Genomic DNA, 25,471 nt, shown 5'->3' with positions numbered 1-25,471 from the left:
GGCTGGTTGTCTTTTCCCTCTGATACCTGTCTTTAAATTTCATCTCTTCTAAGTGAGAGCAAGACTATTCCAACAGTGTGTTCTGAGGCTGTGTTTAGTGGTAAACTGTATCACAAAGATAGTAATGAAGGTGTCCTACCGATCTTCTCCCCAAATGCTCAAGTTGCAGCCTAAGTACCTTGCTTGTCTTTGGCAAAAGAAATGCTCTGCCTCTGCGCCAAGTTTTGCTTGTATGTCAAGTCTTTCCAGCATAGCCCATGTGTAAATAGAAAGGGAAATAAGCCTGACCAAAATTCTTTTCCTTATTTTGAGTTAGCTTAAAAGGAACATGTATGGGTCAACATCTTGTTGAGTATTGCCATGTATTTTATCCCAGGAAGCGACCATGAGTCATGAAAGACTCTGTATTTTAGGAGATTTTGAGGTCAGTCTCTGTGTCAGGTGGATCATGAAATACTGTTTTCCTGTTTGTTTGTTTTTTTTTTTTTAACTTTAAGGCTGTCATTCCACGGGCTCCACTGCCCAAAACACTGCTGCTTTTGTTTTCTCTGTGCCCTTGCCTCCTAGCTGTTTTTATCGTGGACAGATCAACCACAAAAAATAACAAGGTCTAATAAGCACTTCCCTGATGTTTCCATCTATCTCATGAACAATTTTCTCTTCTCATGCTTGCTTTCTCTAGCTTTGCTCTGGTTAGTGGTACTGGATGGAGAAGAACCCATTCTCTGTGATGTCCTGCCTTCATTTAGATGTTCATCAATTTCAACACCTTTCTAAGGAACACAAATGAACAGAAAGCACCTCATACCTTTAATCCTAGCTTTCAGGAGGCAGGCGCATCTCTTTGAGTTTAAGGCCAGCCTGGTCTACTTGGTCGAGTTCCAAGACAGCCAAGGCTACAAAGAGAATCCTTGTCTTAAAAAAACCAAAACAAAAATGAACAGAAAGCTTATCTAAGTGGAAGTGGCTTAGAACATCTAATTTTTAAAATTTAGAGGATCCTACAAGACTTTAACTCCTCTACTTTTGGGCTCTAGAGGTGAGGAAATAAAGGTACGGGTGGAACTATATAAGCCTGTCTTACAAGTGAACTCAGAGATACAGTCAGGGCACAAGTGATATGCACCCACAGTGAGCCTGGGTTGTCTCAAGACCGAGCTTTAGAAGCTTTTGTAGACCACAGCATTTTTACTGTGATCATGAAACAAACACTGTAATACATACATGTTTTTACATTTTTTTAAAAGATAGAGTTGTGTCTCATGTTTAGTTAGTCTTACATGACCCTGTTTCAAACTCCCAAGTGCTGGGACTGTAGGCATACAACTGTATCTGGCCTGATTTTATTTTGAGACATAGTCTTTCTACTTAGTCCAGCCTGACCTTAAACTATCCTCCTGCTTCATCCCTTTCGATGCTGAAATTATCTGGCCTGCAAAGTGAGTTAATGTGGATAAAAGCTATGCTTTTAAGAATGAGGCAAGCTACTTTACAGACCTGGAGGTACCAACATCTTGAGACAGTATATCTTTGGAGGCATTAAAAAGTAGATGGCTGGGGCTAGAGAGATGGCTCAGAGGTTAATAACACTAGCTGTTCTTCCAGAAGTCCTGAGTTCCGTTCCCAGCAACCACATGGCAACTTACAACTGCCTGTAGTTCCGATTCCAAGGGATCTGGCACCTTCACAGACATACATGCAAGCAAGACACCAATGAAAATAAATAAATCTAAAAAAAAAAAAGTAGATGGCTGGATATTAAATGCATGGAGCAAACCCAGTACCTGGCAAACATAGAAGGCAACTGAGATTCAAGTGACTATTGACTCCAACATGAAAATACACATCTTAACAGCGAAGAAATTCTAGCCCTTCTAAGGAATTTGTTTACCTGCTTTCCCCAAAGGAGGCGCCTGCCTCCTTTCATCTGGTCTGCAGTCTGTCTTTTTGTCATGTAAGCCTACTCTTCACTTAAAAAAAAAATTAAAGTGACTTAACTGGGCATGGTGGTATATGCCTATAATCCTAGCCTTTGGGAAGGAAAGCAGGAAGATCAGGAGTTCATTGTCAGCCTAGATTATAAGAGACTGTCTTAAAAAAAAACCAAGTAAGGACTGGTGTGATGGCTCAGTGGGTTAAGATGCCAAGCCTGACCAGAGTTTAATTTTCCAGGAACCACAAGATGGAAAGAGAACAAACTTTGCAAGTTGTCCTCTAACCTTTAGACATAAGCCTATGCGCATGCATGGAGACAGGGAGACATACATGCACTAAAAAGTACCTGTTAAACAAACCAAAACCAAAATCAAAAAAAACCCCAAAAACCAACCAAGTGATTTTAATGGATGTATTCCTGACTTATGGATGTTGAATATGATTCCTCCATTCAGGTTTAGATACCAAGTTGAGTTTTAGAGACCAGCTCAGCAACTCCTTGGGTAGCAGAGACATTTCAGTACTTGAATTCCTTCCCGTCGTATTTGTCCAAACAGTACATTGGTAAGATGCAACTATTTTGCCAGTGGGCCTTTATCTGTGCTACTTTAAAAGGACAGCTCTTCTGGAAATCCCTCAGTATTTCTAAGCTTTCTAGTTTCTATTTCTCATATTTAAATGGCAATTCTGTTCACAAGTGATTCCTAACACTTCCTTAATATAAAGGCAGAAAAGCAATTATTCTCCTCTTTGATGAGACTGAGGTCACACTAGTTATCTATGGTTAAGGAGATAGAGGACTTAGTACCAGCACCCATGCGTTTATCCCAACTCCACAGGGTAGGAAACACAATCTGTAAGTAAGACTTGGGAACTGAGTGGTCAGGAGCTCTCACATGAAGTATAAACCCGTGAAAGGTACAAGTAAAGGTTCATTTGGACTCCTAGGGGGCTCACCATGTCAGCTACAGCTGTGGAGAAACTACCAGTCACTAAGTTACTGTTCAGACCTGAGGTTTCCCTACATCAGTCCACACCCAAGCCCCAGACACCTCAACAAATCTATTCAATGCAGAATCCGTAAACAGCTCACACCCCATTTATTATTTAAAAATAATTTGTTACAAAAGGAAAAAAATACAATGCAGTATAAAAGATTGACATCGTCATCAAGTTTATTACACAATTTTCAACCTATCAGAAAGACAAACAAATCACCGACAACAGGGGGACGGGGCCTTGACCTTTTGAGGGTTGGGATTTTTTTTTCTCCTTTTGCTATGAGGAATAAAACTAAAAATTGTGACACCGAGTAAAAATAAAAGTCAGGAGAAAAGAATTCTCTGGGTAAATGGATTTTCTGATATTCTATATGGTTTTCCCTCAACTGTCACTTTCCTTGGTTTTCTACATTTTAAAAAGACACCCCAAGCTGCTTTCAAGAATAAGCACATCACTTAACACTTGGCCAATTGGGCAGGGTGCCATATTCTGAAGTGGATTAGGGATTGGCTTAGGAGACAGGAAAATAAGCTACAATTTGTAGCCCTTGTCCAAGGGAATATGCCTCTCCAACCCTGGGGGCACTCCCTCAGTGACTGAAGGAGTCTAACAGAAGTATGCTGGGAAGAGAGGAAGGATCCAATTCAGTCTCGGATCCAATTCAGTCTCTCTCCTCTGAGTCTGAAGGGTTTCCAATGACCACCTCACATGCCAAGGCTCATCTCACATGTCATGTCTCTTTTCACATTAGATGTCATAGGCCCTGCAGATGCATGCAGAAGGAACATCTCTCTAAGGTACTCCAGGACCGTGACTGCCTCCATCAGAAGCAACCTATCACAATTTGGACACTAAAAAAAAAAAAAAAAAAAAAGCAATTTCATTTGCCTGTGCAGAAAATGGCCACCAGTTTGCCAGTCCTTAGAACTCTGAGCCGAGTTCACTTAAGTCATGCTCTATTTCTTCTCTGATCTTTGCTAAAGGCTGGAAGCACCTCCAGGCAGAGTGACGAGGGAGTATTAAAGTCAAAGGATTAAAAAAACAAAAACAAACAAACAAAAAAAAAACATTCATGACTTTACCTACCTACTAGTGCTGAGTTATCCCACAGTAAGTCAAAGTATGTACCTTGGGGATGCAAGCCTACGCTTACACTGAACCTGAAAAAGAGCCCATGTGAATAGGCCATATCCTGCCCAAATTGCTTTCTTCCTCACACTTCTGGTACTTTATTAACTAAGGGTCCTCATTACTGAGGTCCCATGATACCCCAAGTCCCAAAGGCAGTGCCTTCCTCTAAAACAAGGAAGAAGCCTTCTTGGGGAAGGAGTCCATGTTAAATGGAAAGCCTCAGGGAAAGGGAATACCTAAGAGCTGGTTATTGCAACAGACAACCAAGCCTGAAGCAGCAAATGGTGGTAACTGGCTGGACTAGGCTTCCAGCAAAAAGCAACCTCCTGGGTTCTGCTTCGGAGGGGAAAGTCCACTGAGGAATCAGATAGCAAGGAGTCAAAAGGATTCAGCCCTCTAGGAGGCCAGGGAAATAAACCGTCAAGAGGAGAAAACCCAACAGCAGCTTGTCACAAGGTAGTTTCTGTTCTCATGGTCCCTCCTCAAAGGGCTAGGAAAGGAAAGGATTTGAACAATGAAGTGGTATGTTAGCAGGGTTTGGACCCTCTTGGCCCCATCAAATCTAGTACTGAGGGCAGAACCCTGGGCATTTTTGGCACACCCAGTCACTCTCCTAAGATCCCACATAGAGGATCCATTTTCTCTGGGAAGGAAGTTTTCTCTCAGTAACCTCACCATTGACTGCTCCTGGGGAATCAGAAACTCAGGTTTCCTTGGACAAAGCACCATTCTCTATGGAGACTATGGGCTGGACATGTTGCTGTCTTCCTGTCTGCCCTCATTCCCTACCCCATCAAGTCTTTAGGTTCTTCTCCCCTGGCACACAGGAGGTGTGGGACTGGAAGGGCTGCCAAGCCATCTTCAATCCTGTAGGGCAGAGGGTATTGCCTGGAGGAAGTTAGGGTTTTGGAAGAGGGGAAAGGGGTGGAGCGGCCTCCGTCCTTTAGTCCTGATCAAGGTGAGGAGATGCAAGTCCATTAAAAACAATTTGCTTCCACCCAGACTCCTGCAATGAAAGCACCAGAAGAGAACACCAGTTAGAGGCCACTCTCATCAGTAGGGGCTTATATGAGATACACTGGCATTTCCCAAAATCACAACCTCAGTCAGAATGTAGGCAGAGCAAGCAAGCTTAGCAAAGTAGACAGAATAAAGTGGACTGTCTGACACAGAGAAATGTGAGGGAGTGGCTGGAGAAAGCACAGTGAGGAGAGATTACAAAAAATCAAAATGTGCATCTTACTTTAAGGTTAAAAGGAAAAAACAGACAATGGAATGAGGTCTTTGAAAGCACTTTGAGAATATTTTAGCTGGGAAAGATAGAAACTAATATTTCAAGAAATGCTGCAGGGAAATACAGCTCCTGAAAATCTACTGAGCAATCACAGCTTACTTTAAGGAGAAAGAAAGAGGGACGGGGGGAGGTGTAATAGCAATAAAACAAGATTTAGCCAAATCTATCAATTCCCAAACATCCACAGGCCTTAGCAGAAAGTGTGCACCCCCATAGCAAACTCCTTAATATCGGTTTTCTTTTCAAACAGCCGTATTAAAACAGACTACAAAACCAAAAAGTACACAAGTACACACACCAACCAACCAAACAACCAACACCAACCATAACACAGACTCCAAACAGTGTGCTTATGCATGTGTACATAGACAAACAGTATAAGAGCCTTTCTAGATTGTACTGAATACAATGCAAATGACTTTAAGACTTTTCCTAGGTAACTGTTGTGGGTGAGGATCTAAAAGTATAGGAACACAAAACAGGAATGACTTGACTAAGAACCAAAAGCAGAGCATGAAAGAAAGAAATTGAGCCAGGCGTACAGGTGCACACCTATAATTCCAGCAGGCAGAGGCAGAGGCAGAGGCAGGTGGATCTCTAGGAGTCTGAGGCCAGCCTGATCTACAAAGCAAGTCCAGAACAGCCAAGGCTACACCAATAAAAACCAAAAAGGGAAGGAAACAGTATTAGTTACTATCAAAAACATCTGACAGCCTTACCCAATAGGAAGGGTCTCCTATGCCTTTTGCCACATTGCTAATCTTAAGGTCCCTAGCACCTGAAACATACAGATGGTAGTATGGTCACTTGATATAAAACAGAACCAACAGCAAAAGGAAAGGGGATAATTAAATTCAGGTAGAATGCTTACTAAACTGAACCTGGAACTACAGCCATATACAAATGCTTACTCCTTATACAAGTACCTTTGTAAAGAAGCTTCATAAATCCTCTAAGAGCCATTCAAGACAGATGCACTAACGCACACTCAGTCGAAGAAGACATCTGTATGCTGCCTCATTCTCCTAATCCTGGGCTGGCACTATTTTCAGCCTGGTGCTCAGAATTGGAATGATCTTCGTCTTGTTGGTTTCTTTAAACATATGTGCAAGTATTTGTCCTACTTTCTATAAAGAAAAACTGAAGCTCTTAGTGCCTTCTTGTTTCCTAACACTTGGGCTTCTGAATATTGTTTTCTCCAGACAGACTCCTGCTGTGTGGCTTAGGCTTGCTCATGATCAGACTTTAGTCTTCTAGGCATGTAACACCACAATTGGCTAAATCAAACTTGAACAGAAAGTTCAGATTTCAATGGATCAGGAGATTATGAAGTGAGAATGACTATATTTCAAGTAAGAAACACCCTAAAGTAATGGGACAATTACAGAGTTGAAGACAGACCACCTATGAACACCCTCAAACTCCAAAGCACACACATGCATGCCCTGAAGAAATGGCAGTTGTGAAGTGTTTTTATAGAATGAGATATAGAGATAACTAGTATACCAAGAGAACTAAGTTGGCAGTAGTGTCTGAATGTAGACAGAAGCCAAAAACCTACTACTTTAGTTGGCCCATTAGCTTCAAGCCCCAAAACTTTCCTGAGGAACAGAAGATGCTGTTATTCCACTGATGCCTCTGCATAAAACACACCTTTCCTGGTCAGGGAACACTTGTTCATAGCAATACAATTGTTTTTTACGTAAAGATGCTATATAAATGGGCTGGAGAGATGGCTCAACAGCATTGTCTGCTCTTCCAGAGGTTCTGATTCCAGCAACCACATGGTGGCTGACAACCACCTCTAATGGGATCTGATGCCCTCTTCTGTCATGTAGGCATACATGCAAAATATAGTGCTCACAAATAAGTAAATCTTAAAAAAAAAAAAAAAAAAAAAAAAAAAAAAAAAGACGCTGTAAATGCTATTTAAATAGCTTGGAGGATTAAAGGTTTGTTTGTTTGTTTCTGAAACAGGTTTGTTTCTTTAGCAGAGTCCCCGGCTGTCCTGGACTCACTCTATAGACCAGTTTGGCCTGGAACTCAAATGATCCGCCTGCCTCTGCCTCCAGAGTGCTGGGACTAAAGGCATGTGCCACCACACTCTGCTGAGGATTAAATTCCTTACAGAGACTTGTGCATCACTTTCCCAACATGAAACCTTCTATACTACATTCTTTGCTACTTTCTGCTACTTTGTTAGTGGGTTCTTCTCCTGCTTTAGTATCTTCTCTGGCTCTGGCTTAGCCCAGCTTCTCCTCTCAACTGTCACTAACTGTCTTCTCTTCTCACTCTGCTAGACCAATTCACTTTCAATTGTCTCTTATCTTTACTCTGCTCAACCTCTTCTCTCGCCCTACTCTTTTCTTCTTTCTTCCTGCATCAACTGTCTTCTCTGACCCTACTCCTGTCTATTCCCTCATCATAACCCCTCTCCTCTCTCAGCTTTTTATATCCTCTCCTGTTCCCAGAGGTCTAAGAGGCAACTGATACCGAAGGGCACAGAGTCCTTTAAAGGGCCAGGCACCCCAAATAAATCCTACAGCTTAGTAAATGAAGACAAAATTCAGACTACCATAAAAATATAAGACTTTTTTTCTTATTTTTGACTCTCTGAAGTGTCTGATTCACTTGTACATGTACATATATGTTAGGGGAGATCAGGAAATAAGAGATGTGGAAAACTAACCCAAGAGTGAGTTTTCCTCAGTTCATCGCGGGCCTATACCAGTCCAAAGGAGGGAGAAATTAAAAAACAAAACCAATAGAGGACTTTCAAATTGATAATGAATCTTGCTGGCAATTTCACTGTAAAAAGGTCAAAGAAGCAAAGCCAGAGGTAAACACGGTGGCACATGCCTGTAATCCCCGGAGGCAGAGGCAGGTCGACCACTGTGAGTTCAAGGCCAGCCTGGTCCAGGACAGCCAAGGTTCCACAGAGAAACCCTGTCTCAAACCAAAAAGCAAACGCAGCAGAAATGAAATGACATGAAGTTGTATATTCTGGTCAGTACACTGAATACGACTCCAGAGACAACTGCTGCTTTACATTGACCAATTTACATTTCCTGGTCAGTCTTTTTTGTTGTTGGTTTTTCAAGTTGTGTGTAGTTCTGGCTGTCCTGGAACTTGCTCTGTAGGCTAGACTGGCCTCCAAGTCAGAGATCTGCCTACCGCTGCCTGCTGAATGCTGGGATTAAAGGCGTGCACCACCCCTGGCTTCCCTAGGTCACTCTTATCCCAACCAATTACAAAAACCACATACTCACATCATGTGAGGTGATGGCTTTTAGTTTGTTTGTTTTCTGAGACAAGGTCCCACTACATAGCCCTGGCTGACCTTGGAATTTGTAATCTGTCTAGGCTTCCTATTAGCATTACAAGTCTGATTACAATACCCAACACCTTAGCTGTTCTGGAACTCACTCTGTAGACCAGGTTGACCTCAAACTCACAGAGGCACACCTGTTTCTGCCTCCTGAATGCTGGGACTAAAGGTGTGTACCACTACTGTCTAGTCAGCTGTTTGGGATTTTAAGTAATGTTTCAAGTGTGCTGGTTCAAAAGAGAGAAGGCGATGCTGGTACTTAACTGAAGGAAAGGGATAGACCAAGACACACCCAAGCCCACCTTGCCCATCCCCAAAAGCAAAGAAGTCCAAAGCCACTTGTGGGCTCCATCATCATTAACCTGAATTTCCACAGGTTATGTACGTTTATGTGGACAGTTTTCAAAACTCAAATCTGTTGCAAAAATCTACAAAAACAAACACAGAACCCATTTAGAGTTTATCAGTTGGCTCTATGTGGGTTATCTGACATTTTAGAATTCTGTGAAATAAATAAAGAACAGATAAAGTATTGGTTTGTTTCCCACCCCCACCCCCCCAAGAAAAAGGGAAAGAAGGCATGGAATTTGATAGGTTGGGAGGATCTGGGAGGAGACAAATGAGGGGAAATCATGATCAGAATATACTGTGTGAGAAACATTAAAAAGACAAGATTTAAAAAAAGAGGAAACATGAAGCTTATTTTAAAAAAAGGTGAATAAAGAAAGGTATAGATTGAAAACATTAGTGATTCTTATCATTTACTATATGTGGAAAATGACAAAAACAGTCTCAGCTACAAATCTATTTTAAGTGCTAGGAAGCTTTAAATACCAGCTCAAGGGGCAGAGGCAGGGGGACTTTTGTGAGTTCCAGGCTAGCCTGGTCTACAAAATGAGCCCAGCACCACATAAAAAAGGCCCAAAGAAGTTAAGGCAGATAACGCCAACAACAAAGCAGAGGGCAAACACAAATGAATGCTTTCTTGTCTGTTAGTAGGTTGTCCCTAGGCAGAATGTGAAATTTTCAAAAGGTCTGAGTTTACCAGGACCTATGTATAAGAGGTGAGGGTTCCAGTCTCCTCCATCCAGTCATCCATAGTTAAGAACTACAGAGCCTGCTCAACTACATTATTTTGTAACAATCATGCAGACAACAGCCCAGACAGAGCCTCTTAGCCATATCCTGGTCTATTTTATATATTTCTACCAACACCCACTATTTCTTATACTACACACAATCGTAGTTAGCAGCTTTCTTTTAGTTGGGATTGCAAAATGGTGGGATAAAACTCAAGAGCTACAGGCTCGTCCTCCTAGATTCTGTGTATGAAAACATCGAAGAGCAGATCTGAGAGACAGGAAGGCTAAGTTCTACTGACACGGTCCCGAAGACATCTGACCTACCTTTTCAATCACCCAGGAAAACAAAACTCACTAAAACCAAAAATATCCATTATAATTATTTGTAGGGTCTCTAAAGCTATTAATAATTTGTCAGAGTGGTTTTCTACTCTAAAGCGGTTAATGAATATAAATTGCTGAATTTTGAATATTGTATCATGAAAGTAAGTTAACAGTCTCTTCTGCTTTGGTCAGTTTTCCCTTTTACTTGAACATTGGGATTAAAATTTAATAATGATAGTAACAATGGTTTTCATTTATTAAGAACTTGTAAGAGGGCGAACATCTCTATTACAAATATCTCTTTTTGTTTTGAGACAGGGTCTCACTTTGTAGTCCAGGCTGCCCTTCAAATCATGGCAATCCTCTTGCCTTGTTCTCCCAAGTGTTGGGATTACAGGCATGAGCCATCATGCCCAATTAACAAAGATCCATGGGCCAGGAATAGGGCTTCCCACCTTTCTCAGTGGTGCCGGTCCCGTTCTCTATCCCGGTGTCTCTCATGCTCCCGGTTCCTCTCTTGGAAATAATCATCATGCCGGTCTTCATTATGAAGCAAGTCTCGGTGCCGCCTGCTGCTCTCCCGGGACCGGCTGGGTGACCTCTCCCTGGACCGATGTCTTTTCCTGTCAGAAAGATCCTTTAGCCTCAACTCTGAGGACTTACTATATTCTTTCCACATAAGGTTTTATCTCTCAGTGCTTGCCTAAAATATTTTTATTTTTATTTTTTATCACCGAGTACTGCCTAAGAATCATAGCTCCTTGAAGCCTAATCTTTTTGGGATAAATGACTGTCAGATTCGTCAAGACCTTACTAATGTATTAAGAGTATTTAGAATCTTGCAAGTATGATTTCATCTTTGTAACAGTCTGTAGGTAAGTACTAGGACTTTCTCCCTCAAGTTCTTAGAAAGTTGCTAACTTCCATACTCAAGATGGTCATGTAGGTATTTAGCAACAGAACTGAGATTCAAACCCTAAGCCAATGATTAAAATCCCTTGTATCGACCTAGTCCTATTCCTCTTTTTCCTTAAACCCATAGTGCTGAAGACTGAACCTAGGGCCACATTAATACTAGGCAAGAAGCCTTCTTACTGAGCTACCTACCTCCTCAGCCCTGATGCCTGTGTTCTTTATTAGTCTTTTTCTCCTAAATAAGGCCACTGCATCTACTGAACACAGGCTCCAGACATTAATAATACTTAATTAATGAAAATATCTCAATATAATTTCTTCTCCTTAAAGATGTGTGAGATCTCTCTTTAATCCAGACCCTTATCAGATACCCCGAGTTTCCCTTTTTCTAACTACACTTAAGGAGAGTGTTGTTAAAGGCCAATCAGCCCCCAAAGCAATCAACTCACCTGGAAGAGCTTCCACTGGCACCCACACTGTATGACTTGGCCTCTATGCCATGAAGACAGTCCTTAAGAGAGGAAATGAGGACACGGCAACGCTCATCATTGGCAACTCGGGACTGTTTGATAACTGCAATGGCTGTGAGTAGTGTCTCAATAGCGTCACTGTAATCCCCTGATAGGATAAAGGGAAAGGCCAAAGATGAGCAGAGGTAGTAACCAAATTGGATCAAAAAGAGAATATAGGAAGACATAAACTGCGAGTAACTAACTGTTCTAAAGAGCCATAATAAAATGGACAAGGCAGACACTGCAGGTATAAAACTATGTCTAGTTTGAAATCTGACTTAGGGTAGTGGCCCTACAATCAGTGCATCACTATCCAAAGCCTACTGGACCATACTGATGAAAATAAACTGTCCTGGGGTTGGAGAGATGGCTTAGCTGCTATAAATCACTTGTTCTTGTAGAGGACCCCAGGTTTAATTTCCAGCACCTACATGGCTCACAATCACTCATAACTCCAGTTTCAGAGACTCCAACAGACACCGTGGTCCCAAGAATCTATGTGGTATATATACATAGATACATGCATAACACATACACATTAAATCTTAAAATAAACTGTCCCTACATTTGAGCCAACAATTCTAAAAATGTTCTGTTCATAGAACTGTGTATGTTTACCATGTTTTAATAACATTTATTTGTTTATTGTCTTATCTTTGCTAGGTTACATAAATTAAGGAAGAGTGGCTTTATGGATTACTACTTGTTAAACTCATGAGGTAAATCGTAGGCATATAAAATTATCTATTTAAAATGTTTAACACAGTGCCAGACACACAGTAGAGCTCAACAAATAATAGATGTTAAGATATACTAATAAGACAGGTGTCCGGGCTAGAGAGATGGCTCAGTGGTTAAGAGCACTGTCTGTTCTTCCAGAGGTCCCGAGTTCAATTCCCAGCAACCACATGGTGTCTCCTCTAGTATGCAGGTCAGATAGAACACTCATACATAAAATAAATAAAACCCTAAAAAAATAAAAAGAGCATTTTTTGTTTGTTTGTTTTTTCTGTGTGTGCTACTTTGAGCACACTAGGCAATTGCTCTCTCACCAAGCTACATATTCAGCCTTGTAGTTCATTTTTGCAAAAACAACCAAAATTATACATATGTTATAATATGCATATTTCATCTACTAAAACTGGAGGAATAGCCACCAATCATAGAACGTGGTCTTGGTGGTCCTAGAGGATCTTCATTTATTTTTTTTAAACACTGTATTAAGCCTACAGTTTATTATTTTTTTCTTTTCTTTTTGCAAGACAAGGTCTCACTACATAACTCTAGCTATTTAGAGTTGAACTCCGAAACCCACCTGCCTCTCTGCCTTCTGAGTGCTCGAATTAAAGATGACACTATGTCTGACTGAGTCTACACTTTATTTTTTGTTTGTTTGTTTTTCAAGTTAGGGTTTCTTTGTGTAATAGCCCTGGCTGTCATAGACTCACTTTGTAGACCAGGATGGCCTCAAACTCACAGAGATCCACCTGCCTCTGCCTCCCAAGTGCTAGGATTAAAAGTATATGCCACCACAACCGGCTTACACATTATTTTAAATTTATAATCACATTATAACTCACACATCTATTATATGTTCATGTAATATATAGTCTATGATGTATAAATGTAATGTGTATGCATAATATATGTGTAATATGTGTAATAATATGATGTGTACATGTAATATACAGCTTTTTTCAGGATAACATACAAAGAAAAACATACTAAGAAATTTGCTGTTAGGTGGTTTCATCATTGTGCAAACACCCCAGACTGCACTTGCACAAACTCAGTTATAGTCTCACTAGATGATACACATACACACATTCACACAAATATACATACAGTTCTATGGGATCACTCTGGTGTATAAACTGCGTAAAATATTCTCTCTCATACACCTACACCTGTACATTTAAAACATCATGCTGCCTTCATTTCCTAAATGTGAACCTGACTCGATCCCACATAGTGGTCCCCTGAAAATAAGAACTGGATGGCTTTCTTTATGCAAAGTCTCAAGGACAGAATGGACAGAAACTATGAAGGAAGTGTGGCACTGTGAAAGACCAGGGACACTGGCACAGCAGCTCCACACATGCAGGGAAGTTCTGTCTGTTTTAGAGGCACAGTGAATAAATATTATAGTTCCTTTGACTGGAATAACAAAGAGAGAGGGAAATAAAGACTTAGCAGTCATTTCAGTGTGAAAGGACTGGCACTGAAAAAGGAACAAAGACTATTTAATTTAAACTCCTCTGTATATTGTATAACAATGAGTATGCATTACTTTTTATATTAAGAAGTCAAGGTACATTTTTCTGGTGAGAGAAGAACTGACAAGAACATAAACTTTTTGTTTTTAAACTACTCTGTAGACTCAAAACTGAAACCAAAGATCAGAAATTATGGAAAACAGATTAACAGTCAGTGCTAACTTACTTCTTTTGAGTACTGAGAGTCTACATACATTTAGATCCATGTGGGAAACCCCCAGGAAGAAAGTGAGCATGACTTGGACCAGAACCCCCAACCTTTCTATTGTAGTATGGCAGGCCATTGCTCTGCCCACTGAGTTATATCCATAAACTTTCGATTCTATATCCTCTTCTTTTATGTCTAGGGCTTCCAAGAATCCTAGTTGCTGATTCTGCAGCTAATGCTGAGAGCAGGGCAAGTTAGTGGAAACAGTGCAATACTCCTTAGGATGAACACAGACTTGCCTGTCTAGGACAGGCTACCCACAGGCCACCAGCTCTGCCCAGACTTCTTAGTATAACAGAGCATCATCTAGCTGAGGCAACACTAGATGACCAAGAGCTTTTAATTCTACTAGGTATTAGATAGAACTACTGCATAGACACAGGTCTAAAGACCACTTCTGAGATCCACGATCTTTCCAAGGCAGCAATTACATTCTACAATACATACAAAAAAGAAAGAGTGGCTATTACTCCTAGTCTAGGCACTGAGTTAGTTTCTACAGAGCAAGTCTAGACTACGACTGGAGCTTCCCCAAAGCCAAAGCTAAAAACAAACAAACAAAACAAAAAAACCAAAAAACAAAACAAAAAAAACCCAAGTCACATACTGCTTTTGAAGTGCACATCTTCTTACATTTAACTCCAACTTAACTTTACAAAGTTTTCCAGATGGAAATGACACAGAGGAAAATTTTAAAGCAAAGGCAGTAAAGTAAGAGTTAATTACCTGCACTAGCTCCAGCCACTGCTTTGGAAATGGCACTGCTGGAAATTGCTCTGTTTCGCTTCATTATCTCTTCAAATTCAGCTTCACTCACTGTAGAAAGTGGAGGGCCCGAATCTCTGCTGCAGAAAGACAGTAACATGCCTGACTGCCCACAACCTTTATTATTTTCACCATAGTCTATAATATTCAATTCTTCTCTAAGGTATATCTTAAGTGTTTCACATGTTCATTTTTTTCCCTTCAAGGACAGCATTTATATATGTTCATACTTTTGGCTTGATTCACAGTACTAATTATTGTAGCATTTGCAGTAGCATTATGGCACTGAGTTTAAACAAGTTGCTTATGGAAGATATGATTTGAGTCAAGTAGTTAAGATGAAAATGGAAAACACTAAATAAAAAAAATTGATGGAGGTGGGGGAAAAAACTTGGCTTGATGATACTTGTCACAAATGAGGACCTGAGTTCAAATGTCCATCCAGAGCCCACATAAAAATACCAGACATGCTTATAATCACAGGGCTAGAGACAGGGGTATCCCTGGGGCTCACTGGCTAGCCAGTTTTAATATACTTTGTGAGCTCCAAGCAATGAAAAGACTGTCTCAAGCAGGTGGACAACATGCTTGAGGATGATACCGAAAGTTGTTCTTTGGTTTCAAGTGTACATATACAGAATACCACATGTATCTGCACACATACGTGCACTTGTATATACAGGCATGCAAAACAAACCTCTGACAGATACTAATCTATGTTCCAGGACCAAATATCAAAACAAGATCACAGAGGAAATGTACCAGCCTTCAGTACTCATTCAGGGAAAACAAATGTCTAAAACACTCTCTACTTCTTCTTTTTTTTTTTTTTTTAAATATTTTTTCCTCCTGTATGTATATCTTTCATGAGGGTGCCAGGTCCTCTGAAACTGGAGTTACAGACAGTTGTGAGCGGCCAATTGGGTGCTGGGAACTGAACCAGGTCCTCTGGAACAATAGTTAGTGCTCTTAACCACTGAGTCATCTCTTCAGCCCCTTTGTTTTTGAGACAGGTTTCTTTGTGTAACCCTGGCTGTCCTCAAACTCAGAGATCCACCTGCCTCTGCCTCTAGAGTGTGGGGCCTAAAAGTGAGGACTACCACCGGCAGGCAAAATACTGTCTACTACTATTGCTGGGAATAGTAGCACATGCCCTTAATGCCAGGGTGCCCCGGAGGCAGAGGCACGTGGATTGTTTTGAATTTGTCCCCAACCTGGTCTACACAGGAACACCTTGTCTCAAAACCAACCAACCAACCACTGTACTTTACTATCTTGGCTCAAATTTGCAGGGAAATAGTTTTTACCTGCCATGGTGGTTATAGGGTGTTGAGGCCTTCATGTAAGTATCTGGTGGAGGCCCCACTGTAGCATTTGGTGGGGGGAAGAAGGCTGGATTGAGGTGAAGGGCTGGTGGGATGGCCCCAGGGGGAGGTACAGCCAGATGAGGAGGTAATCGAGGAGGGGGGGGCATGAGATGCTGGTAGTGGATACCAGGAGGAGGAGGAGGGACACCAAAGCTTGAGGAGAGAGGTGGTGGGGGTGGAATTGGGGGTGGGGGTAGACCCATCAGGGGAAGGGCTGAAGGAGGACGGTTAAAGTAGGGCAACACGCTGGGGGGCTTATCCACACGAGCAGATGAGGGCACAAGGTTCTCAGAAGGGGTTGCCCGTCCATCAGCAGAATCACTAGAATCCCGAGAGTGGGCCCGTGGAGGTATTCCTGGAAAGCAAAACAGAGCTAATGTTACTGCTCAGGCAGGCTTTGGACATATAATAGGACCAGCTCATCCCTCAGCAAGTCATCTGGCACCACACTAAAGACAATAAGTGAAGGAGCTGAGGAAGAAGAAACAAATCACTTGGTGCCTTTCCTCAGAAGAAAGATCAGAAGTCTCTTGGTTAAGACAAACTCAAAAAGCAACATAACTATTACATCCTATATGTCAAAGGATACTCTCATCTAGAATTGTCAAAGTGCTTAGAACACATTTAACCCTTAAACTTGTTTCCTATTCTCAAATACACATGCTCCAAACAACCCATGGGAAAATGATGATGTTTAAGAATGCTCACTGATGTTTTGCTGGATTCTACCTGCCCTGAAGTCCTTCATCCCCTAGTAGTGAAAAAAAACGAGACTAGTTGTTTCAGGTGGGGCTTTGCAGGATAGCTGCACCTTGTAAAGTCAGGATAAGCCAACAATGGTCCTCAGGTTTAGAAATCTGATTGTAATAATTCACCAGGGCATAATCAGACCCTAGGAGACTGAATTATGCCATTCGAACTCATAAGAAACTGATATGTAAACCAAAATGTTTATTAGTTGATAATGACAAACAGTCACTGCCAAGCAGACTGGAATACCTGTTGGCTGGCCAGTGCATCCTCTTCCCAGGAGGAGAGCCTCACTAAGAAACCAAGGTAGTATATCAGAAGGTGGTTTGGTGAACAGAGTCAGATTAAAGGGAGTAAGGTGGACTTAAGGGATCAAGCTAACACAGAATGCTGCACTTAAAAATAAACTACTGTAATATAATTGCCAAACCCACTAAGTATTCAGTAACTGTAAGTATTCCCTTTAAGACAACAACAGAGAAAACAATGCCTAACTTTTAATACCTAATGCTTCTTATGGTTGATGTCTACAATGCACACCAAACACATTCTCACAAAAGGATCATAGTCATTTTGTATACCTTAATTACACGTTGGGGTGTCTGCTTTTTGAAAACTCAGAGAACCATATCTTACTTAAAAAGCAAGACCATTCATGGTATGCCCATTTATTGGAAGAATACAGAATTGATAGATGACTTTAATAATTTTTCAACTCAGATGGAAAAGAGGCCCTTAGAAGTGAACTGACTTAAGGAATAGAGAAAAAGGCATAACCCAATGACAACACAAACTAGACTCCCAGCACTGTGTTGTTTACACAAATTTTACTCCTAGGCCCACTCATTAGTTGTGTCAACAAACCATAAGCAACAGCATCCAAGTCCTCCACATCACACCAACAAGCCCACAACCTCCCCCCATCATACAGATGGTCTCCACGTACCCCCTCTTGGGACTCGGACGCACTCACGTTTCCGAGCCTGAGCCTCAAACTGTGATAAGTTCTGCCGGGTAGCCGGCCTCACATCCACTTTTTCTCCATTAAGAACTTTTCCTGGCAAGAGTTCCAGCAATTTGTGGACAGAATTTTCAGAGGCTACCACCACCTCAGCATACCTTGAAGAACAAAGTAAAAAGGAGTAAAATATTTAGACACTGGATAAAGGAAAAGCATCTTGCTAAATTAAACACTCATACAACCTATCAGCAACAAGAAGGTGCCACTCTATAGATTTCCTGTTTTTTCTTACTTCTTGGAATTTAAAATTAGCATTCTTTCCCTTCAACAAATGGATGTTCAATTTCATTCCAGCTAAGTATCCAATCTATGGTAGTTTGTCAAAACCAAGGTAGTAAGCTAGGCTGGGATAGAAAGGGGTTAGAAATCAAGTTCAATATATTACAGACCTGTTACTCTATAAAACTAAAGGGGGCTCCCCAAATCCAGACCTCACCCTTTAGACTGGCCATTTGCACGGTTCTCTGCAAATTTCAACTCCACCACATCATAGACTCCTATAGAGCGAATAACCTGGATCAGCTGCTGGTCTGTGGTCCACTGGGGTCGGCAAGATGGAAAAGGAAGAAATGTCAAGAGCTACATGCCTGATACCCACCCACCCAGATGTCCCAAGACCTGTTCCCAAATCTAGGACTCCACAACCATGACCGCCCACAGGAAACCCCAAAGCACAGCAATATTTCAATCAGTGCAGGCTTTTTCTATTGTCCTAAACTCTAATCCCACAACCCCTATATTTGGGGATTAAGACTAAAATTTATTTTACTTTTGACTGACATGTGGGCTGGCTGATCATCATTTCAAACAGATTGCTGGCAACTTTAATTACAGAACTGACAGGCTGGAGTTGACCATGCCAGGAGCATCCCCATCAGTATATATATTTCTTGATTTGTCATCCCCCACCACCAGCCCAAAAACATGTCACACAGTAACTTTTACAGAATAGTCAGCACATATCCCAAGTACACTAGAGCTATCAAGGTCTTTGATCCCCATCACCCACCATTATCACAGGACCATCTAATGACCACCAAGAGTTCAAGGTGTTCACTCTGAAATCTCGTCCCATAGATGACCCTGCTAGACATAAAGCCCCAGGGTCAGGGGCAGTAATAAGATGGCAGAAAAGGCAACTACCCACTTAATCAATGCTTTCTTCGGCACCAGTACGTCCTCAGGATAGTTCTCTTTCAGAGATCAATCCAACCTGATCCCAGGAAAAAGAAATCCAACCCCATCAGAGCACAAAACAGTGCAACAGTGGTTTCTGAAAATGCCATCACCTCCCAGTGCTCTCCCTCCAGCCCACCCTCAAGACTTTTGGTTATTCTTGCTTACCCAGGAGAAGCTGCCTACATAGACAGCCGCTCGTCTGCTCCGTAGGCCACTGTATGTATACAGGATTGCAGGGGTCTTGTTGTTTGGCTTGGGAGCTGGCTCCTGGCGAACTGGAGGGGGTGGTTCAGTGCTACTGCTTCTGTCATCTGAGGGCTGTGAGGCAGCCGTCAACACATCATCATATAGGTCAATTTGATCTGTATTGTTGAACTCTGAGTCCTAAAAATGAGGGATTGACAATGGAGTCTTTAAACTTTTCATTTTGTTTCTTCTGCTTCATTCTAGTTGATTTAGAAGCTACATTTAAATGCTTTGTAAAGCAATGCACAAAACCTTCCTGTCTCACTCTAGGAAAAAGGGTTAGAAGTGGGCAAGTTTCTGACTTTAGCCTCCTGTGAAGATCAAAGGTAAACGATAAATAAGCCAAGAAACCAATAATAAAGAGATACAAATGCTATTGTCATCAATGATGTCAGATTCAAACACTCCATCTAAGATAAAGTAATATCTGTATCTATCTGTATACAGTATTTTCAGTATCAGGTCATACACTATTATTGCATTTAATAACATTACATATTTAGAAATATAAAGTAGGTGGAAAGAACGTTACAGTGTGGAGGCAACAAAATGAAACAAACAAACAAACAAAACCCAAAAACTGGGAGTTACCCTTTGGTTTATACAAATGACCCAGGGAAACTTTCAAACTCATAATATAATCTCAGCTTCCTTTCTTTCTTTCTTTCTTTCTTTCTTTCTTTCTACTTAGTTTTTTTTTTTTTTTTGAGACCGAGTTTCTCTGTGTAGCCTTGGCTGTCCTAACTCACTTTCTAGACCAGACTGCCTCAAACTCACAGAGATCCGCCTGCTTCTGCCTCCCAAGTGCTGGGATTATAGGCATACCGCATCTGGCCAATCTCAGTTTTCTAAGCCATCTAAGAAATATTAAGAAGAAATAAACAGAGGACTGGGCTATAGCTCAGTTGTAGCAGAGTACTACCCTCTCACACACAAGGCTCTGGGTTCAAGTCCTAGTACTTATGTGTCAGGTATGGCGATTTGCCCGAATAGTGACTTAAAACTGGTATAGTGGCACATGTGCATGTAATTTGGGAAGTAGAGGCAGGAGATCAACAGTTCACAACCAACTTCATACTGAATTTGAGACCAGCATGGGTTGCCCCAGACCATCTCCTCTCCCCCACAATACAAGGTTTCTTTGTGTAGTCTTGGTTGTCCTGGACTCGCTTTGTAGACCAGGCTTGCCGCAAACAGAGATCCACCTGCCTCTGCCTCCCCAAGTGCTGGGATTATAAATGTATGCCACAGTGCCTGGCTGTATCAGACCATCTTTAAAACAAACAAACAAACAAACAAACAAACAAAAAAACCAGTGAGATGACTGAGAAGATGAATAGACTTGCTTTCAACCATGGTGACCCTAGTTCAATTACCATAACCCATGTGGTGGGAGAAAAGTTTTGTCCTCTGACTGCAATATACACGCCATATATAAAACAAATCTAAGAATAAATCACCAAATTCCCAAACAAAAAGACCCACTCCCCCAAAAGGACTTGATGGATCCATCCCATTCAATGGTGTAATACTCAGAAACCACTAATCTTAGCCCTCCATATCTGTCAGTTTCCCACCCACAGACTTAACCAGCTAAATATCAGCTGAAAACATTCTTTTCAAAAAATTTTTAAAGATGGGGTAGGAGAGATAGCTCAGTGGTTAAAAACATTGGCTACTTTTCCAAAGGACCTGGGTTTGATTCCCAGCACCCACTGACAGGTCACAACTGTAACTTCAGTCCCAAGGGATCTAATGCCCTCTTCTGGCCTCTGAAGTCAATGCATTGTATACACATGTATAGACATGCATACACATTAAAAACAAACAAACAAACAAACAACAGAGGTAGAGCTCTTGCCTAGCAAAAGGCAAACCCTGGACCAACCCTTCAAAGACAAAATAATCATTATCATCATCTAGAGATGTTTTTGAACTGTATCTTCCATTTTTATTTTTTAATTTTGAGATTAGGGTATGGCTAAATTACCACATTATCAAGAACATGTGATCCCTTTTGCCTCAGCCTTCTCAGTAGCTGGGATTACAGGCCTATAACATACAGACTTAAGCACCTGAAGATTTTGAGACCAATCCCCCAAAGATATTAAGAACTAGACTTTATACCACCCACCAAGGCTTTTTAAAAGGGGAGCGGGGGTTGGGAAGGGGAGATTTTCAAATGAAGCTTAAAGGCAATAAGGAAATAACAGTATTTTATATATTCAAAGCTGGTAAACTAGGGTTCCTTTTATGCAGTATCTGTGATTCAGAGATGTATCTAAGAGGTATAAACAAAAGTCATCACCAAAACTGTTTAATTAAAAAAAAAATGTCAGTGAGCCAATATGAAGATTTCAACTTGGGGACCAAATACATCAGTGGGAACCTTTTCATGCTGTTTGCTTAAAGCTAATCAATGGGTTCTTCCTAAATCCCTAAAAGAACAAACAAAAACCAGAATCAATCCTGAAGGACTTTGCTTGTGTAGATTATCACTTCAATGATCTATCCAAGCCATGGAACCCGAGTTAATGCTAGCAGCAGCCAGATGTGGTGGCACATGCCTTTAATCTCAGTACTCGAGGCAGAGGCAGGCAGAGTCTGAGGCTAGCTGGTTCTACAGTGAGTTCCAAGACAGCCAGGACTACAGAGACAAAGCAACCCTGTCTTGAAAAACAAAATAAAACCCCACCTATCCCACTAAAGAAGCAAAAAACAAACACACACCCATATTTGTAGGTGGCAACGCTAGAATTTGTACTATAAAAAGTTTAAATTGAAAATAGGCATTCAACACTAAATATCTCAACAAGAATTTTGTGTTCAAGGACATACACAAACCCCCATGTTTGTGCTGTGAAACTTCCTATTAGAAGTTTGATTTTGCCCTCTACTATGCTCAATGCTTCTACCTCTAGCCCATTCTTGGTATCTAACCCAATGAAGTAACTAACTTGGATATATTTATCTCAGTAAAATCACCTTGATTGTTGGTTACTTTTTCTTTGATTTTTAAAAGACCACATCAGTTCTGGCCCTCACACTCACATCTCCCCAGTTCTCAATACCATCTCCCTGATCAGTTACCCATTATTCTGCATTGTAACTGTCCATTGTTACTGTCGCCTTTCGTTGTTGTTGTGTGTGCATTCTGACAGTCTGACACTGTAGACAAGCTGGCCCCCAATTTGTAGCAATGCTGTCCCAGTCTCCAGAGTACTGGTATTATGGATGTGCATCACCACAGCCAGTCAGTATCACTTTACTTTTAGCCACTAGCAATGCGCCTATTTTTTCAGCACAGGGATTCACATTCCCTCAACACCTCACTAACTCTAGCAGTGAGTGATCAGTAAACAAAAGCAGTTCAAATCCTTCCTGATGTAGAACCTATTTCAGCATAAGAAGGAACAAACAAGAAACTCAGCAGAGTGGCAGTTCTGTCACTTTTTTAGTTTGCCCCTGTCCAATAGAGCAGTGTGAGTCCCAGGGCTCCCAATGAAACAGTAATTAAGTAACTCTGCAAAAGGTTTTTACAGCACATGCTACCAGAGATCAGAAGTAAATACGACAGGGTTCCATGCAGTAAATGTGCTATTTTTCCTTGGGGAGCAAACTGTTCTTGAGGCTAGCTTGGGGCAAATCAATAACTGTCCAAAGACATCTTAAGCCAACTCAACTCAGACTTTTTAAACATTTAGCAGTTCTAGAGTACATTAAAAACAGCTTTGCCAAAAATTAACCTATGGGGGTAGGGTGCCCCTTTCTCCACTTTCTGAAAATAAGACATTCAAAATTTATACTTGCTTCAATTTTCCTGTATCAAACATTGCCTGTGTAGTATAAATAAGAATCCACATACTAATTTTAGCTTTAGACCAGAAATCATCCCTCTCCCACTTTAAAAAGCTAATTAATGAACAAATTACTGAGGCTAATAATGTCTACCTTACAAAGCAGTGACCACTGAATAAGCCTAGTCTATGACTTCTAAGTTATACTGCTTAACCAATTATTACTTTCTTTTTGGATCAAATATGGCCCATGGTCAAATTGAATCAGTTGCAGTAGCAGTCAACAACACAGATTCAGATCTTTTAGTAAGACAGAACTAAGAGAGTCTTGTTAATGACAGTGACATAAAATTCAAATGGTGGAAATATGATTCAAATAAGTAAAGACTCAGGAAAGCATGACTGAGGAGAGGGCCCAGTAGTTAAGAAAACTTTGTTAGTTCAAAGGACCAGAGTTTGGTTACTAGCACCCATATCAGGTGGCTTACAACCACCAGCTCCAGTTCAAGAGGTCCACACAACTGTGCATCTTGGACATCTGCATATAACTACACACTAACACTGACCTTAAAATAAAATAAGGGGACATATTGGACTTTTTTATTGCCTTCTATCAAAGTCAGGGTCCAACCTAGACATTCTACTTCTTTATACTATTCCTTCAAGGTCTTTATGTGTACCTGTTGGAATACGCCAATGAAAAAAGAACCAGCTACCTTAAGGAATAACAGTACTGGAAAGAACCCATGTAAGATAATTAAAGTTTTAAATAGAAACCCTCCTTTAGGCTTTGACTTCAAGCTCAAAGAACTCAACCTCATACATCAGTAATTTAAGGCACACTTGTATAAATTCCCCGGTATTGTAATAAAAAAATGTAAAAAAACAAACAATTCAAGCTAGGATGACCAAGTTTTTGTCTTGCCTTTAAACTTTTTTTAAACCTTCCTTCCACCCATACCAAAATGCCTGCAGACTTGGCAGTCACGCTATTTAAAAAGACTGAAAACATCCAGAGTGCAGCTGGAACCCCTTCTTTAAAATACTAAGTATACTGTGTCTTTCAAAGTTATCTCTTGTACTGTCTGCACCACTGAGAGGAGTCTAGCAGGGGGAGGGACTAACATTCTGGAGCCACAAGCTGAGACAACAGCTAAGTAACAAGTATCAAAATTATCCTCACAATAGTGCAACAAATGTAATTTTGATTTTTAATTATGGTTAGTCATTTAACTTTGGAATGACTTGGGGAAACAAACTCCACAGGCTGATTCACCATTCTATTACATTCTATTACACTTGGTTTTTATTTGCTCTTAAAGCAAACCGTTTAAAACTGAAGCCTGGAGGTTCAAATTAACATAAAGAGGAATGGTCAGTCGTCTTCAAAGCCTCCACTAGGGGGAAATAATACCAAGGGAAATTATTCTGAGCTGAGAGAGAAACCACTGCCAGTAGACTGATGGAGGAAAACCCAACGCTGCTGCTGCTGCTGTCTCCTCTCACCTGGTTGAACTCTTCATCAGCGTATATATCAATCAAGTCCACTCCTTCTGACATGGCTCCGGAAATACGCTCTCGAGTCCGGAGAACGGACAAAGTAAGAAAGATGCCACTACGGTATTCAGAAAAGGGTAAAAAATTTTAAGGCACGAGGGTTCCAGGCTGGGAGGTGGGCCATGGTCGCCAACCTCTTGTCTCCATAGAGGAAGCATCCCGGCAGCCCCGAGCCCGGCCCCACCCGCTCCGCCCCGCCCCCAGCCTCGCGCCGCCCCCAGCTCTCCCAGGCCGCCCGGGCTCGCGGGGCTCTCTGCCCATCACCCGCGGGCCCAACCCGAGTTGCGCCGAGCCGGCGCCCGTAGCTGCCTGTGGCGCCACCGCCAAGTCCAGGCCTCGACTCTTGAGAGGGCCCTCGGGCCGCGCTGTGAAGAACCACCGCGGCGAAGGCCGCAAGCTCAGCCCGCCGCACCTGCTAGGCCTAGGGGGCGGCCCAGGACAGAGTCCCCCGTGGGCCCGGAAGCTACCGCCGCCTCCACTCCAACCGGGCCCGGTCCTCGCCCTCGGCTAGGCCTGCCCTGCTCCCTCCCACAGCCCCAGGACCTCAGCCCCTCCCTCAGAGGCCCGCGCTTCCCTCCACCCGCCGTCACCTCAACCGACCCCCTCCCCGCCGCGGCGCCAGCCCCGGCCCTCCTTCCGGTCCCGCCGGTCCCCGGCCGCGCGCCCCCGTTACCGGGAATATGGCGGCGGCCGCGGAGAGTCCCGACTAGGCCCGAAGCGCGCGAACCGCTCTCCGCCCCAGGTCCCGCCCCCCCTGCCGGCGGCGTCACACGCACTGCTAC

The 25,471-nt window shown here is 41.9% G+C and overlaps 1 protein-coding gene across 9 annotated transcripts; it reads right to left on the bottom strand.

The window, feature by feature from the left end:
* Positions 1 to 3,085: 3,085 nt before the first annotated feature.
* On the bottom strand, positions 3,086 to 25,469 carry Cpsf7 (cleavage and polyadenylation specific factor 7). Of its 9 annotated transcripts, none has more exons than XM_021636108.2 (10): positions 25,363 to 25,469; positions 24,639 to 24,747; positions 19,255 to 19,473; positions 18,347 to 18,450; positions 17,836 to 18,008; positions 16,080 to 16,494; positions 14,734 to 14,852; positions 11,461 to 11,629; positions 10,552 to 10,719; positions 3,086 to 5,074 (listed from the first exon to the last, which is right to left on the bottom strand). In XM_021636108.2, the coding sequence occupies exons 2-9, from the start codon at positions 24,690 to 24,692 to the stop codon at positions 10,557 to 10,559; spliced, it is 1,416 nt and encodes a 471-aa protein (XP_021491783.1). In that variant the 5' UTR covers positions 24,693 to 24,747; positions 25,363 to 25,469; the 3' UTR covers positions 3,086 to 5,074; positions 10,552 to 10,556. The 9 variants fall into 9 exon arrangements, with proteins under 9 accessions (XP_021491783.1, XP_060242510.1, XP_021491781.1 ...); XM_060386527.1 differs by having other exon boundaries at positions 14,734 to 14,849; XM_021636106.2 differs by having other exon boundaries at positions 17,863 to 18,008.
* Positions 25,470 to 25,471: the final 2 nt, after the last annotated feature.

This window comes from Meriones unguiculatus, chromosome 1 (assembly GCF_030254825.1).
Source record: "Meriones unguiculatus strain TT.TT164.6M chromosome 1, Bangor_MerUng_6.1, whole genome shotgun sequence".
NCBI classification, from domain to species: Eukaryota; Metazoa; Chordata; class Mammalia; order Rodentia; family Muridae; genus Meriones; species Meriones unguiculatus.
The sequence above is the reverse complement of the archived record's forward strand: the minus strand, read 5'-3'. Positions and strand labels throughout refer to the sequence as shown.